The sequence below is a fragment of the Ceratotherium simum genome, chromosome 35 (genome assembly GCF_057802395.1).
Source record: "Ceratotherium simum simum isolate JZ-2026a chromosome 35, ASM5780239v1, whole genome shotgun sequence".
NCBI classification, from domain to species: Eukaryota; Metazoa; Chordata; class Mammalia; order Perissodactyla; family Rhinocerotidae; genus Ceratotherium; species Ceratotherium simum.
This window is the reverse complement of record NC_141934.1, coordinates 31,728,806-31,741,742: the sequence shown is the minus strand read 5'-3', so window position 1 is coordinate 31,741,742 and position 12,937 is coordinate 31,728,806. Positions and strand designations below refer to the sequence as shown.

Genomic DNA, 12,937 nt, shown 5'->3' with positions numbered 1-12,937 from the left:
TTTAGCTCCCTAAACATCATTACTATGCAGCACCAATGAACTCTCCAACTGCGCGCTTCAGCAAACCAACCGTGGGGGGAAAAGAAACCAGAACTGGCAAACACAGACCACAATCCCCCTCACGGGGGGCCAAGCCCTTCCAGGCCCCAGAGCCCACAGGCAAAGGTGTGGCTGTGCCCTTTCAACCAAGCAGGCGCCCCCTCTGGTCCTGGAACCGCATTGGGGCCTCGCCCCTAGCACTGGGCCTGAGCCTCACAGCTGCCCAGAGCCCACCCCTCGTCACCAAGCATGGGCAGTCGAAGCTGGCCCTCTGGGCAGGGCGGACAGCCCACCTGAGACCTCACCCCCCACTCAGCCCTCCACTTCCCACCTTACGTGGGAGGGAGGCCCTGTGGGATGACCATGACAGCCCTGGACAGGGCCAGGCCCGGAGCCCCCTCCCCATTAGGAGCCAGGAGGCTGAGGCCTGTCTCCCAGAACCTCCTGGACTCGAGGCCCTTGGCTGCCTTCACCTGCTCACGTGCTCAGTCAACAGATCTGTCATCCAGGACTCAGGCCAAATCCCACCCGCTTCCAGCCTGGCAGGCTGCCCTCACCCTCCGACCCACACTCGGCAGGGGTTTCATGTTCACAGCCACCGTCCTGACAATCAGGTTTTGAGGTCGGTCTCTCTGCCCAGACCCCTCCCAGCCTCTCAGCCCAGGACGCCTGAGGGAGGCGTCAGAGCACCAACCCCGAGGCGCAGCCTGGCCAGCCCCTCATGACTGCCAGAGCTGGTCTCAGGCCTGCCGCCCCGAGAGCTCCCCCCCGACACATCCCTGGGATCTGTGCAGCTGCTGCTCAGCTGTCACACGTGGTGGGGCCACCAGGCCAACCAGTCTGCCCAGCCCGCCAGGGGGAGTCGCCCAGGAAGGCCAGGAGCCAGAGCCGCTATTGCTGAAGCATCTCCTGCTCGCTTCTGTCGTGGGGTGGGGGGTACAAAGAGAAACAAGCCACAGGATCAGCTCAGAGAAGGGCTTCAAAGAGGAGACAGGGAGGGGGACAGGGCCATGCAGTAGGCACTTTCACCTCATCAGCCCCTCCCCAGATGAGGAAACCGAGGTCCAGAGCAGGCAGGGGCCATGTGAGGAGGAAGAAGAGAAGCAGATTTGAATCAGCTTTCCAGCCAAGGCTCACTTGCTTCACTGGCCTCCTCTGCTGGCCAGAAGGGCCTCAGAGGAAGTGTCCTGAATTTGCTCCTGGGAGATGGTAAGACTGCTGGGCAGGGGCACAGCAGGTGCAAAGGCCTTGAGGCAAGTGCGCCTGGGACAAGGAGCCTCGCTGAGGGGGGTGGGCAGGGCCAGGCCTCATGGGGAATGTGGGTTCATTCCATGGATGACAGACAGAGGGCTCCTGGGGGGTCTGGGCCAGGCAGAGACATGATCTCAGAACCCAGGAGCCCCTGGCTTTATCCAAGAAATGGAGCTATGTACACTCCTGTCGGACAAATCCCCACTGGGGCTACAGGTAGAGCCGAGTGCTGAGGACAGGCCATGCAGTGCGTGGGAAGAGCATCGGCCAAAGGTCAGCCAGAGACCTGCTAGGGACCAGCACGTGGGGTTGGGGCTGGGGGGTCAGAGGGCACAGCTGCAGCAGGTGAGGTCAGAGAGGTGATGGTCATGGCAGACCCAAGGGTCCCTGTATGGACTCTGGCTCTTACTGAGGGCCGAAACCCTTGGGCCTACGTGAGCATGAACAGCTCCCCCGCGGCTGGAGGGTATCTGCAGGGAGGGTGGCAGCTGCTGGGTATGAGGTGGTATGACATGTCAGATTCAGGGTAACCAGTGTGATGTGGGCTAGGGAGAGGAGTCAGGGTAAGGATGATAGCCATGCAGGGCTGGGGCTCCCACGGAGGCTGGTCTGGATGCCCCACCAGGGACTCACCAGCCCAGTGGGGTATCAGGGCCCCTGGGGCCAACTCTTGACTCAGAGTGAAACTCTGAGGTCATTTCCAAGGACGGGAAAGGCAGGGAGGCCAGATATGTGGACCCAGGCCAGAGAGGTGAAGCCCAGGCCAGATGGATGGGGCCAGGCCAGAGAAGTGGAGCCCAGGCCAGACAGCTGGAGCCCAGGCTGGACAGGCGGCGCCAGGCTGGACATGCAGGTCCAGGCCCAATGGGTGGGGACCTTGCCGCTCTCTCCCCATGGCCTCCAACCCCAGCCCCCCTGAGGCACGGCAGACTTACTCCCCATGCTTGCTTCCAATCCTGCTCTGCCTCTTCCAACCGTGTAGACTCAAGAAGTGACTGAACCTCTGTGCCTCAGTTTCCTTGTCTGTACAATGGGAACAGCACAGCACATCCTTCAGGGGCTGCTAGGAGGATAAGGCGAGTCAATGCCTTGCCTGGCGTGGAGGAGACATGCACATTTTCCCTGGCTGCCAGTGTTCCCATTTCTGTGACTTTTGGCATCACTGTAGATCCTGCTGGGCTCCGGTCTCCACTGCTCCCTGGCAATGGGGTGCAAGTGGTAGTCCCCTGACAGGGCCTTGCATGTGCCTCACACAGATGGCTTCTCTGCTCCCTACAACCGCCCACCGACACCAAGCCCTCACCAGAGAACCCTCCTTTATCTGGGGGCCACAGGTGCCAGCAGCCGGGTCAGTGTGCGCAGCTCAATGTCCACAGCTCCACGTCCGCTGCCTGTGCGGAGTCCAAGGGGCAGCACCTGCCCCAAACGGGTGCTCCAAGAAAGAAGCAGAGCTGGGCCCACTGAGATGCCCCCCGAGGCGGCGTCTGAGTCAGGCAGCCTGCAGGGCACAGATGCACCCCCTGGACAGGCCAGCCTCGGCTTTCTATCAGGGGGTCCCTCTCCACATACACACACGCACAACCCACACATGTACACTCATGCACACTCCCCACACATGTATACCCCTCATACACACACCCCCACATGTACACACCCCCCACATGTATACCCCCCCACATGCAAGCCCCACCCACGTGTACACACGCACACACATGCACCTCCACACGCACACACGCTCCCCACACATGTATACCCCACAAACGCATGCAAGCCCCACCCACGTGTGTACACACGCACACACATGCACCTCCACATGTACACCCCCACGCACACCTCCACACACCCCCACACCCAAGCCACATGTGTGTGCTGCACACACACGTACACACCCCCACACAGGTATACCCCACACCCCACCCACATACGTACACAAGCACCCACATGCCCACACCCCCACATGTATACCCCCACACCCCACCCACGTATACCCCCCTACACACACACCTCCACACACACACCCTACATCCCACCCACATGTGCACATACACGCACACATACATACACACTCCCCACACACATGCACACACGCACACTGACCACAACTGGCAAGTCGGGCAGGAGGGGGCTGCACCCGCTGGGCTGGGCACCAGGGTTCCCACTCAGCTCTCCCCCACGCGCAAGTTCAAAGGAAAGCCTGGTACACAGAATCCTGGGTAGTTAAAGAAAACTGGTAACTCTTTGGCGAGTTTTCTTTCTCGAACTACTTGGGCAAACCAGGCCACTGGAACATTCTCCACGCAGAACTAGAACCAAATACCACATTTGCCCTGAGTCCCCAAAACACTCGGTTCCACGCAGGTTTCAGATTCCAGCTCCTGAGGGAGAAAGTGCCTCAGTGCCCTCGGTGACCACCCACCGCCCCAGCCTAGCTTCCCCTCTGCTGATGGCCCCATCAACCTCCTCCAGGCATCCCAACCTGAAAGCCCGGCCCGGCCTCGCCGTCCTCCCAGGCTGGTCCCAGCTCCCCAGAACCTGCCTGGCCTGCGCGGCTTCCTCTCGAGCCCCTGATGCCACCATGATGCCACCATGACAGCCTGTTACTTCCTTCCAGGCACTCGCCAGTCTAGTCACCTGTCTGCCTCCTCTGCCTGGAGCAAACCCCACGGCTAGCACAGGGCCTGGCACACAGCCGGCACTAATTAAATGCTCAGTCAGTCAGGGAGGGCAGAACAAGTCAAAGTACTCTCTGCTGGCCAGCAATCACTTTCAGAGGCCTAGGAGCCGCACGTGCAAGCCTGGCCTTGACCTGCCCCGGGGCCACCACAGCCTGCGCCCCAATAAGCGAGAAGCTATGAGAGACTGTCCTGAGCAACAGTCGGGGCGAGAGGGAGCTGCCAGGGGCCGAATAAGGGAGGCCATGGCTCCGTTATGTAACCCACAGCCTTGAGAACCAGACTGGGAGGTAGCACAGCTGCTCAGGCTGCCCGTTGGCCTCACGGAGGCTGCACCCAAGGACGTGTCCTCAAGGGAGCCACAAGGAAGGGTAGGTAACCTGGTTACCGGAGATGGGCAGCAAGGGGTTCTCTGCAAAGGAGCACAGGCAGGCGGCCACAGCCTAGGCGGTGTGACCATGCAGGGCGCCTTGGCCCTGCCCCTGACCAGCTGTCCTTCTGTCTTCGACAAGTGGCAGAGGCCTAGGGCCTTGGTTTCCCCATCCCCACAGGGGTGACAGTGGCCCCCACCTCCCAGGGCTCCACACAGAGCACAAGAACCACACAAGTCAAGGCCGCCAGCGGGCACCTCGCCCAGTCACTGTGTGCAGTTATTGCCACTCTGGCTGCCCTCAGCGCACGATGCCGCCCACGCCCACAGTGGAGGTGGTTTCCAGACTCCAGCATCCTCCCTCCACAAGGCGGCCAGACTCATGCACAGCTCCCCCACAGGGGAATGGACAGGGCCCAAGGCCTTGCCACCCACCAGCTAACGGGTAGCCCCTTGGCAGCTCCCATCCCAGGCTGGCCTGCTCTGGGGGGCTGCCCTGCTGACCCTGCTTCTGGCCAGCTGGTCCCGTAGTTTCTTTACTCGTGACCTGCCTCCCTACCCAAGAAGAGCTGACTTGGGTCTCTAAGTGACCACTGGCAAACGGAGCTGGAACACCGGGGCCCCGAGTCCTTTCCAAATGTGGAGAGGAGCTGACAACTCATAGGCCATTTGAACTGCTCTGGAACGCAGGAAAAGATGCTGCAGAACGAGCAAACACAGACAACCTCAGACTCACTTTACTTAGGAACACGACGCCAAACATCTCGACTAAAGTATCAGCAAAGCGACCTGAAGCCAGATTCCACCACCACAGCCAGGCAGGGCTGGCTCTGGAACTCTGGTTCTGGGGCATCATGACACCACCGGATCCAGGGAAGGAAAATGATCATCGTCATAAAGGGCAAGAGTGAGGTCCACTGCCCACTTCTGATGCTGGCCCAGATGCTTCCTGGGCAGGACAATGTCCACGTGAAAGGACGCACTCGCCGAGCAGAGGGGAATCAGGAAAGGCCCACCAGAGGGGCGGGGCGCCCATCCAGCGCTTTGGAAGTGCTGACAGACGCCACAAGACACAAAAGGAGACAGGTAGCAACAACACTAGGGTTTCAGCAGATGCCACGGTGGCCAGAAGGAAGCCCTGAGACTCCACGGGTAAGGTGTCAGAACCAACAAGGGAATTCCACAAATCACCCAGGTACAAACGAGAGGTGGAGAGATGGCTTTCTTATCCACACAGCAGCAACCTCTTAGAAAACAGTGACCAAGACATAAGGCAGGACGAGTCAGGGAAACGTACAGACCTCAGCAGGAACAGGCCTGGCACCACCTCCAGAAGGGCGAATGCCTCCCCACTTATCAAAACCCTACAAGAACCGCAAACAGACCCCCCCAGTCTGGGTCTAGGAGTTTCTGAATACAAGCACGTGCATGAGGTGGTTCTGGGTGGGAAAAGACATCGGATAGCAAACTGAGACCACCTGAGTCCTCTTGGGAGCAAGGCGGCACAGAGGGTCTAATCTGTTGGGGATGAGAGCCAAGAGGATAAGCCAGGAGATGACAGCCGTGGCCCAGACATAGAGGCCAGAGACTCCCTGCCAGGGGAAAAGAATGTGTGAGATGAGAGAGCAAGTCATTCCAACACTTGAGGAAAGAACCTTCCAGGCGGGGGGGAGAGCAGACTGTAAGGGCTGGAAGCATGCCCACATGTGTGTCTGAGGATCCTCCCGGGGCAGGTGTGGCTGGAGCTGCAGGAGCTGAGGGCAGGGGTGGCGACAGAGGGGCCACAGAAGGGCAGGGTTACTGAACTGGAAATTCAGAGCCAAGAGTGACAAGCCCAAGAAGCTCGAGGGGCAGGGACAGGGCCTAGCTCGGTGAGTGGGAGGGCAGGAGTGACTGTCCTGCTGCAGCAGGGGCAGGACAACAGACGGAGGAAGTGAGGCCCTTCCGGGAGCTCCAGGGTGGGGCTTTGTGCATGTGGCCGAGCAGTCAGGTCCAGGCCATGGAGCTGCTGCCCAGAAGGAGTCTGGGTGGGCTGGACGGGTCACGGCTAGATGTGCAGAAAGGAGATACAGCAATAGGCAGAAACAGGTGGGGGGGGGGTAAGACTTACACAGGCCCTGAGCACACACACATCTCACATGTGCACACACAAGTGCCTGGCCAGGTCCCCAACACACACACATATTTACACACGTGCACACACCTGGCACATGGACCACCACCACACACGTGTACACACACACACAGCACACATATGAACACTCTGCAGACCCAAAACTTTGTCTAGAAACTCAGAGCGGGGGCAGATGAAAGGAGGGCTGTGGCCTGCCACCGGGAAGGGCCCTGCAGCCTGTGCCGCCCATCCTGGGCATACTGGACTCATGGGAAGGTGAGAGTCCCAGCCGTGGGGCACCATGATCCTCTGCCTCCCGGGCACTCTCCTCCCAGCATAGCGCAGCCTCCAGGCGCCTAGTAGAGGGGTGGAGGTGGAAAGACAGAAGGGTGTGTCATCCTCACTGCCGTCAGGCCCACATGGTCCTCAAAGGTGCTGGAGCCCACAAGTGCTGCACAGACGACCCCCAGCCACAGGGGAGCAGGGGACTGCATGGGGTGACGGAGCCTGGGAGATGGTCCCTGCCCACCTACATGGGGCTCAAGACCCTCACCTGTGCCCAAGAGTGGGCAGGGACAATGAGCTGGCCAGCAGACACATGGCCACCATCCACCAGGACCGCAGCCACCTCCACCACTCTGTGCCACACCAGGCGAGCACTCGCCCTGAGGCCCCACTGCCCACGACGGATGTACGGTAATGGTGGGTGTCGCAGCAAACCTCTCTCAGCCTGTGCACGTGGCCACAGGCTCTGCAGACCTGCATCGATGCCCATGGCGCTCAGAGAGGGCAGCCCGTCCCCAGAGGTCTGCCAGCCAGCCCAGAGCCGCACAGGGCACCTGTTGTTGATCCTGCAGCCCAGGAAAAGGCTGTCCCAAGCTGTCCCTTCAGACGTTGTGGACCACCCTCCCCTCCACTCAAGCTCAGATTCTCCCCAGACAGCATCTTGAAGACGCAGCCCAAGTCCAGGTGAATATTCGCAGTTTCTGTGGACTGGCACTGTGGTGGGCGGATCCTGGACGAGGACTTCACCACCCTGGCCTCGGTTTCCTCATCTACAAAGTGGGTGTGTGAGGACAGGGAGCCCTTAGGACAGCACCCTCGGCAGCCATCGCTGTCACCACTGCTCCCACGATGCTCGTCTCCCACACGACAGGGTGCTGACTCACAAAACAGGAGGTGGTGACAGTGCAGGGACCCCAGCCCAGGTTCCAACCCCACAATTAGCCAAACTGCTGCTACCTCAGGGTGGTGGACACCCACGCAGACACGGGGGCCACACGATGGCTTTGCTTTCACCCACTGGTGGGGTCCCCCTGGGAGGGAGCAGCCCCTGACAGCTGTGGGCCCTCGGGGGGATGGGGGAGCAACCCAAGGCAAATAGGAGGGTTACCGGCTTGGCGCCCCACCCTCACCCAGGACTGTAGGCAAAGCACTCCCCTCTCTGGGCTTCAGTCTTCCCATCTAAGGAGCAGGAGGTAGCCTGGACAAGGGGCTCTGGCCCTGAGGCTCAGACGCTCTTCAAGTTGAAGGCTTCTCTCACCACTGGCTCTCCTCACTGAACCCAATCATCTGAGTGGACTCAGTCCTGTACCCCTTGACAGAGGATGGGCCAGGCATGTGGCCCCCCCCAATCAAAGCCCCCAGAGGCAGGACTGACAGCGTGAGTTTCTGCACATGGGCCAGCAGGGCTGCATCCAAACCCCCGACACTCCTGGCCCTGAGCACCAGAGCCAGCACAGACTGTGTGCCTGCGCCCCTGGGGGATGCAGGACCTGGCTCACAGAGACCACCACCACCGAGTCTCCCAGACATGGCCCAGCGTACGGGGAGACTGGGCACTCCCACAGGGCTGTGTCCAGACCTGCAGAGGGCCATCATCCATTAGAACTGAGGCCGCCTCCACCACCTGCCTTGAGGCTCACATCCTCAGCCTGAGGGTCCCGCCTGTAGCTGGGAAGAACTCGCTCATTTTCAGCGGAAATGCACAGTGCACCCCTGGACTGCACTGAAGGCTGGGAGCTGGGGCCAGGCGAGGCCCACCCGCCTGCGCACAGTCATTCACCTGCTGATGTGGCCTTGGGGAGGCAGGGGCGGGGTTTCTCAAGCAGGACCCTGTAGCAGGTCGAGCCTGGTTTTAGGTGTACATTCTGTGGATCATCAAAGTGACAGGTGCTGATCAGGGTAGGAGACAGGAGAACTAGAGAAAGGAAGTCACCTGTTAGCTCAGCTAGAATTTTGGGTGTTTTTCTTCCCATCTTTATTCCCGGGTACACACCTCCCAGACTCGGGTACAGATATGGTTAATAACCCTTTCCTTCTACCAAAAAGGAAGGACAGAGACTGCACACCTGTGGTTATATCTGCACAACGAGTTCAGAATGGCCAGGAGTGGCGAGAGTAGCAACTGGAGGAGAAAGGTTGGAGCTGAAACTTTTTTCAGGATATACCTTTTCATAAAGCTGGATTTTTGAGCCAGGTGAAAGTGTTTTGCTGTTTGAAAAGCAAATTAACAAAGAATCATACAGACGCCTAACCAGAAAGGTGGCTTCTGTTGAGTGCTAGTGGCACACACGTTCTCGCAAGGCAGGCACCGCGTCTCCCACACAGAGCATGGAGGAGAAGGGCCGGCACACAGCACACAGGCTCCCCTGATGGAAAACACTGGGAGGCACACAGTAGGTCTGCTAGGCCTGCCCTGGCTCTGCCTACAAGGCAAATCTCCCAGGAGACCCAGGGGCCAGAAGGCTGCCTTTGCCATCAGGGAGGAAGGATCCGGAGGACCTGGGTGGAGGACCACAGTGCTGCCCTGGCCTGTCCTCCAAGGGTCTTCCCGTCACCTCTGGTCAACACACTAGGAGACAGAGATCTAACAGGAATCAGATGGACAGCAAGAGCCATCCGTCTGCCCACCCCTAATCCGTCTATCTCTGGTCAGTGAGAGCAAAGAGAGCCCTTGTCCCCCCTAAACCACAAGACTCCCGTCCCACTGCCACCCACTCATGCCCCCACCCATGCCTCCATGTTAGATGGAGAAACAAAAAATTAACGCGGGAACAGGGCTCAGGAGTGTGCCCCCTGCCTAGCCCGTGGCCTCTGTACACCCTCAACTCAGACTCCGGGCTCTGGCCAGCTAACCCAGGACTCTGGTGATGACGACTCCATCCCAGGGCTGCAGACGCACCCTGAGCCAGGCCAGACCGGGGGTCCCCTCCTCAGCTGACAACACTACTGCCACATTATGGAGTTTCTGCTGTGTCTGCAGCACCTAAGAGAAGTAGCCTGTGATCCTCTCAGCCACTCCAGAAGCAGGGACTCGGTCACCCTTAGGAGCAGACAGGTGCGGGGGTGCTGCAATCCTCAGGAGGACTCTCGGCACGCTGGCGCTGTTCTCTGTGAGCCGGTCTACACGTGACATTTCATTGCTCATGCTCTGGGGATGGCAGCTCATGTCCCACGTGCAGGCCAAGACAGACCTGCGAGGGCCTGGCAGAACTCTGAGACTAGGCAGACTGGGACCCCGACACTCACGGTGCTGGGCCTCAGTGTCCCCATCTGTGTAATGGGGACAAGCAGGCTCAGAACAGTGCCTGGTAGAGTACATGTTCACTGTACATTAGCTGTCACTATCAACATCAGTACGAACTATCTGAACTCTGGGGGAAAACCACCACACTCTAGCAAGAAATGAGGCCAAACAAGAGTGCCAATCTAGAAGTTATGACTTGCCCAGAAACCCTGTACTTTCCGAAGCTGGCAGACCCCTCCCCGGCTCCGGTCAGAGAAAAGTGCATGGAGCAGCCCTGGTGACATGGTTGTGTGAACGCCAAGCAAAAAGCAGGCTCAGTCTCACTATGACCTGGCCAGTGCTGGTCTAGCCCACAAAAGTCCCCCAACCTAAGGCTGCACTTTCAGTGCCCCAGACGCAGAAGGGGTACAGCCAGAGCCTCTGCAGGCAGCGCGTGGACCCGACAGGCTTGTTTCACCAGGGCCTGTTGACTGACCTTATGTGCAGCCTTCCTGAACCTCGGTTTCTCCCCTCACTCGTTCACTCACTCACTACACAAACGTGTACGGGGCACTGGGACCCCACAGGGGACACACAAGACAGACACGATGCCTGCTCTCTTCCAGCTCACAAGTTCCAGCAGGGAGAGCACCAAAACAAGAGCGAGCAAGTAAATCACAAGACAGATCCAGAAAGAGGAGTAACTGACAGGAAGGAAAGTATGTGAAATAACACCGGGGTCGGGGGGGGGGGGGGGCGCAGCCTCAGATGGTGGGTGCGGAGGGCCTCTCTTAGTGACATTTGGCGCCGAAACATCAAGGCGCCAAACAACAACCCAGGCAGAGAGAACAGCAGGGCCCAAGCAGAGGGAAGAGCAAGTACAGAGGCCCCGAGGCAGCAGAACTCAACAGGGGCTGATATGCTGGTGCAGGAGAAGTCAGGTGAGAGAGGTCGGCAGGGCCTTGGAGGCCACAGTTCAGGTTTTGTTTTTTCCCCACCTTGCGGGGCGGTTACATGTCTGGAAGGTGGGTGGTGTCACCACTCTCAGGAGCCGCAGGGCAGGACCTGGCTTGTACAAAGGCAGAAAACTTGGCCCTGGGGCCACCTCTTCCCATTACACAGCGGCAGCATGTGCCACCGCACCCCTCCAAAGCGTCTTAGCTGGGGACCCTTTGGCCCAGGAGCCATTTCAGGCCCCCCAGGTGTGCATGACAGAGGACTCCCCAGGGCTGTGTGGTTAGCACAAGCTCTCACACAGGTGCCCCAACTCTGTGCATCCACCTGCCCAGACAGAAAGTGGCAAACCTGTCCCCGAGGCTCTCCAGACCTGGCGGACCCCAAGGAAAGGGCTCACTGCAGGGACCTAAGCCTCTGAGACTGGGGGATCCCAGGCCACTGGTCCCCTAAGCCCAAGAAAAAGGGAGGGAGACTGTTAACTGAGTGTTCCCTGGGACCCCAAACGCAGCAGATGCCGGTCCCCCAAAATAAGTCCTGCATGGGGCCCCTGGGGGGTGGAGGGGCTGGGTGGCTGAGGCTCGCAGGACACCAGGGCCTAGCCAGCATTTCCATCCAGGCGGCTCCCTACCCACCCAGCTTGCCAACTCTCTGACAGTTTTCATTTCCTTCTCCACTCACCTGGGTTCAGGCAAAAACGGCAGTATTTGCTCAGTAAATACTGTCCACGATAACCAGCGAGACAAGCAGTATCTTTTGCCATCCTATTAACCACGCAGCAAGCAGCGGTCACCGGGAGGGGTCTTGGGATAAGACCCTCCCTCTCCCCGTCTGAACAGAAACCTCAAGGGGGAGGGAAGGAACAGGAAGTACGCGAAGTATCCATTTTATCAGTCTCCGACAGTGCCCACCTCCCCAGCACGTCCTGAGCCGAATAAAGTGATACTTTGGCAACAGAAACACAATTGAAAAAAGGCCGATTGTCCAGCGAGACACCCCCGGTTTGGACAGCGTCATTGAGAGATTTTTCTGCCCGGCAGCTCGGGACGCGAAGACCCTGCACCCCCGCGGCCGCCGGGACCCCCGTGCCCCCGGAGCGGCCGGTCAGGCGCGGGCGCGCGGTCGGAGCCCTCGAGGCGGCGCTCCGGCCCCGCCGCCGCCCACCTACCTCCAAGGCCTCCAGGGTGCTGAAGCTGGCGATGGCGAAGCCGTCGATGACCTCCTCCTCCTGCGAGCTGGACTCGCGGCGGCGGCGGCGCGCGGCGGCGGCGCGGGGCGGGGGCGCGCGAGGCAGGCCCGCGTTCTCCTTTCCGGGCCCGGGCTCGGGCTCGTCGCCCGACGACGCGCTCTGGTCGCGGGCGTCGCGGGCCGCCTCCCGGCGCCGGCCGCGGTCCCTCTGTGCGCGCGAGCGCCGGCTCTGGCGGACCTTGGCCTCCATGGCGCGCGGTGACCTTGCGGCCGCGCCGTTGGGCTGCTCCGCTACGCGGCGCCGCCGGGCTCGGCGCGGGCGGGGGCCCTGGGCGGCGGCGGGCGGCGGGCCGGGCCGGGCATGCCGCGGGGGCCACTCAGCCCCGGGCCCGGCGAGGCCTGGGCGCCCCGGCGCGGGCGGCCGCGCGCATGGACGGGGCGGCCGGAGCTCAGCGGCCCCGGGCCGCCGTCCCGGGCGCGCCCCATGCGCGGCGGGCGGCGGGCGGCGGGCCCGGCGGTCGGGGCGCGGGCGGGCGGGCAGGAGCAGGGACTGCGGCGCCGGGGCTGCTGAGGAGGAGGAGAAGGAGGAGGCGGAGGAGGAGGCGGCGGCGGCGGCGCCCCGAGCGGATAACAACTGACGTACTTCCGCCCGGACGCCAGCGCCAGAGGAAGTGGGCGCTCCGCGGAGCCCGGCCCCGCCCGGCCCCGCCCCGCCCTCCTGGCTCCGCCCGGCTCCGCCCCTCCGACCAGCGAGGCCCCGCCCCGTCCGCCCTCCGCCTACCCCGCCCCCTCCCTGAGCTCCGCCCCTCGGGGGAGGGAGCTGGGAGGCCGCGCCGCTTCCC

General features: G+C 61.0%; 1 protein-coding gene across 1 annotated transcript in view; it reads right to left on the bottom strand.

Moving 5' to 3' along the window:
* Positions 1-12,688, bottom strand: part of FBRSL1 (fibrosin like 1) — a 91,212-nt gene extending 78,524 nt beyond the window's left edge. The window contains 1 exon segment of the mRNA XM_087423524.1: positions 12,076-12,688. Within this exon segment, the coding sequence (XP_087279650.1) occupies positions 12,076-12,345 (270 nt within the window). The 5' untranslated portion in view covers positions 12,346-12,688.
* Between the last annotated feature and the right edge of the window lie 249 nt (positions 12,689-12,937).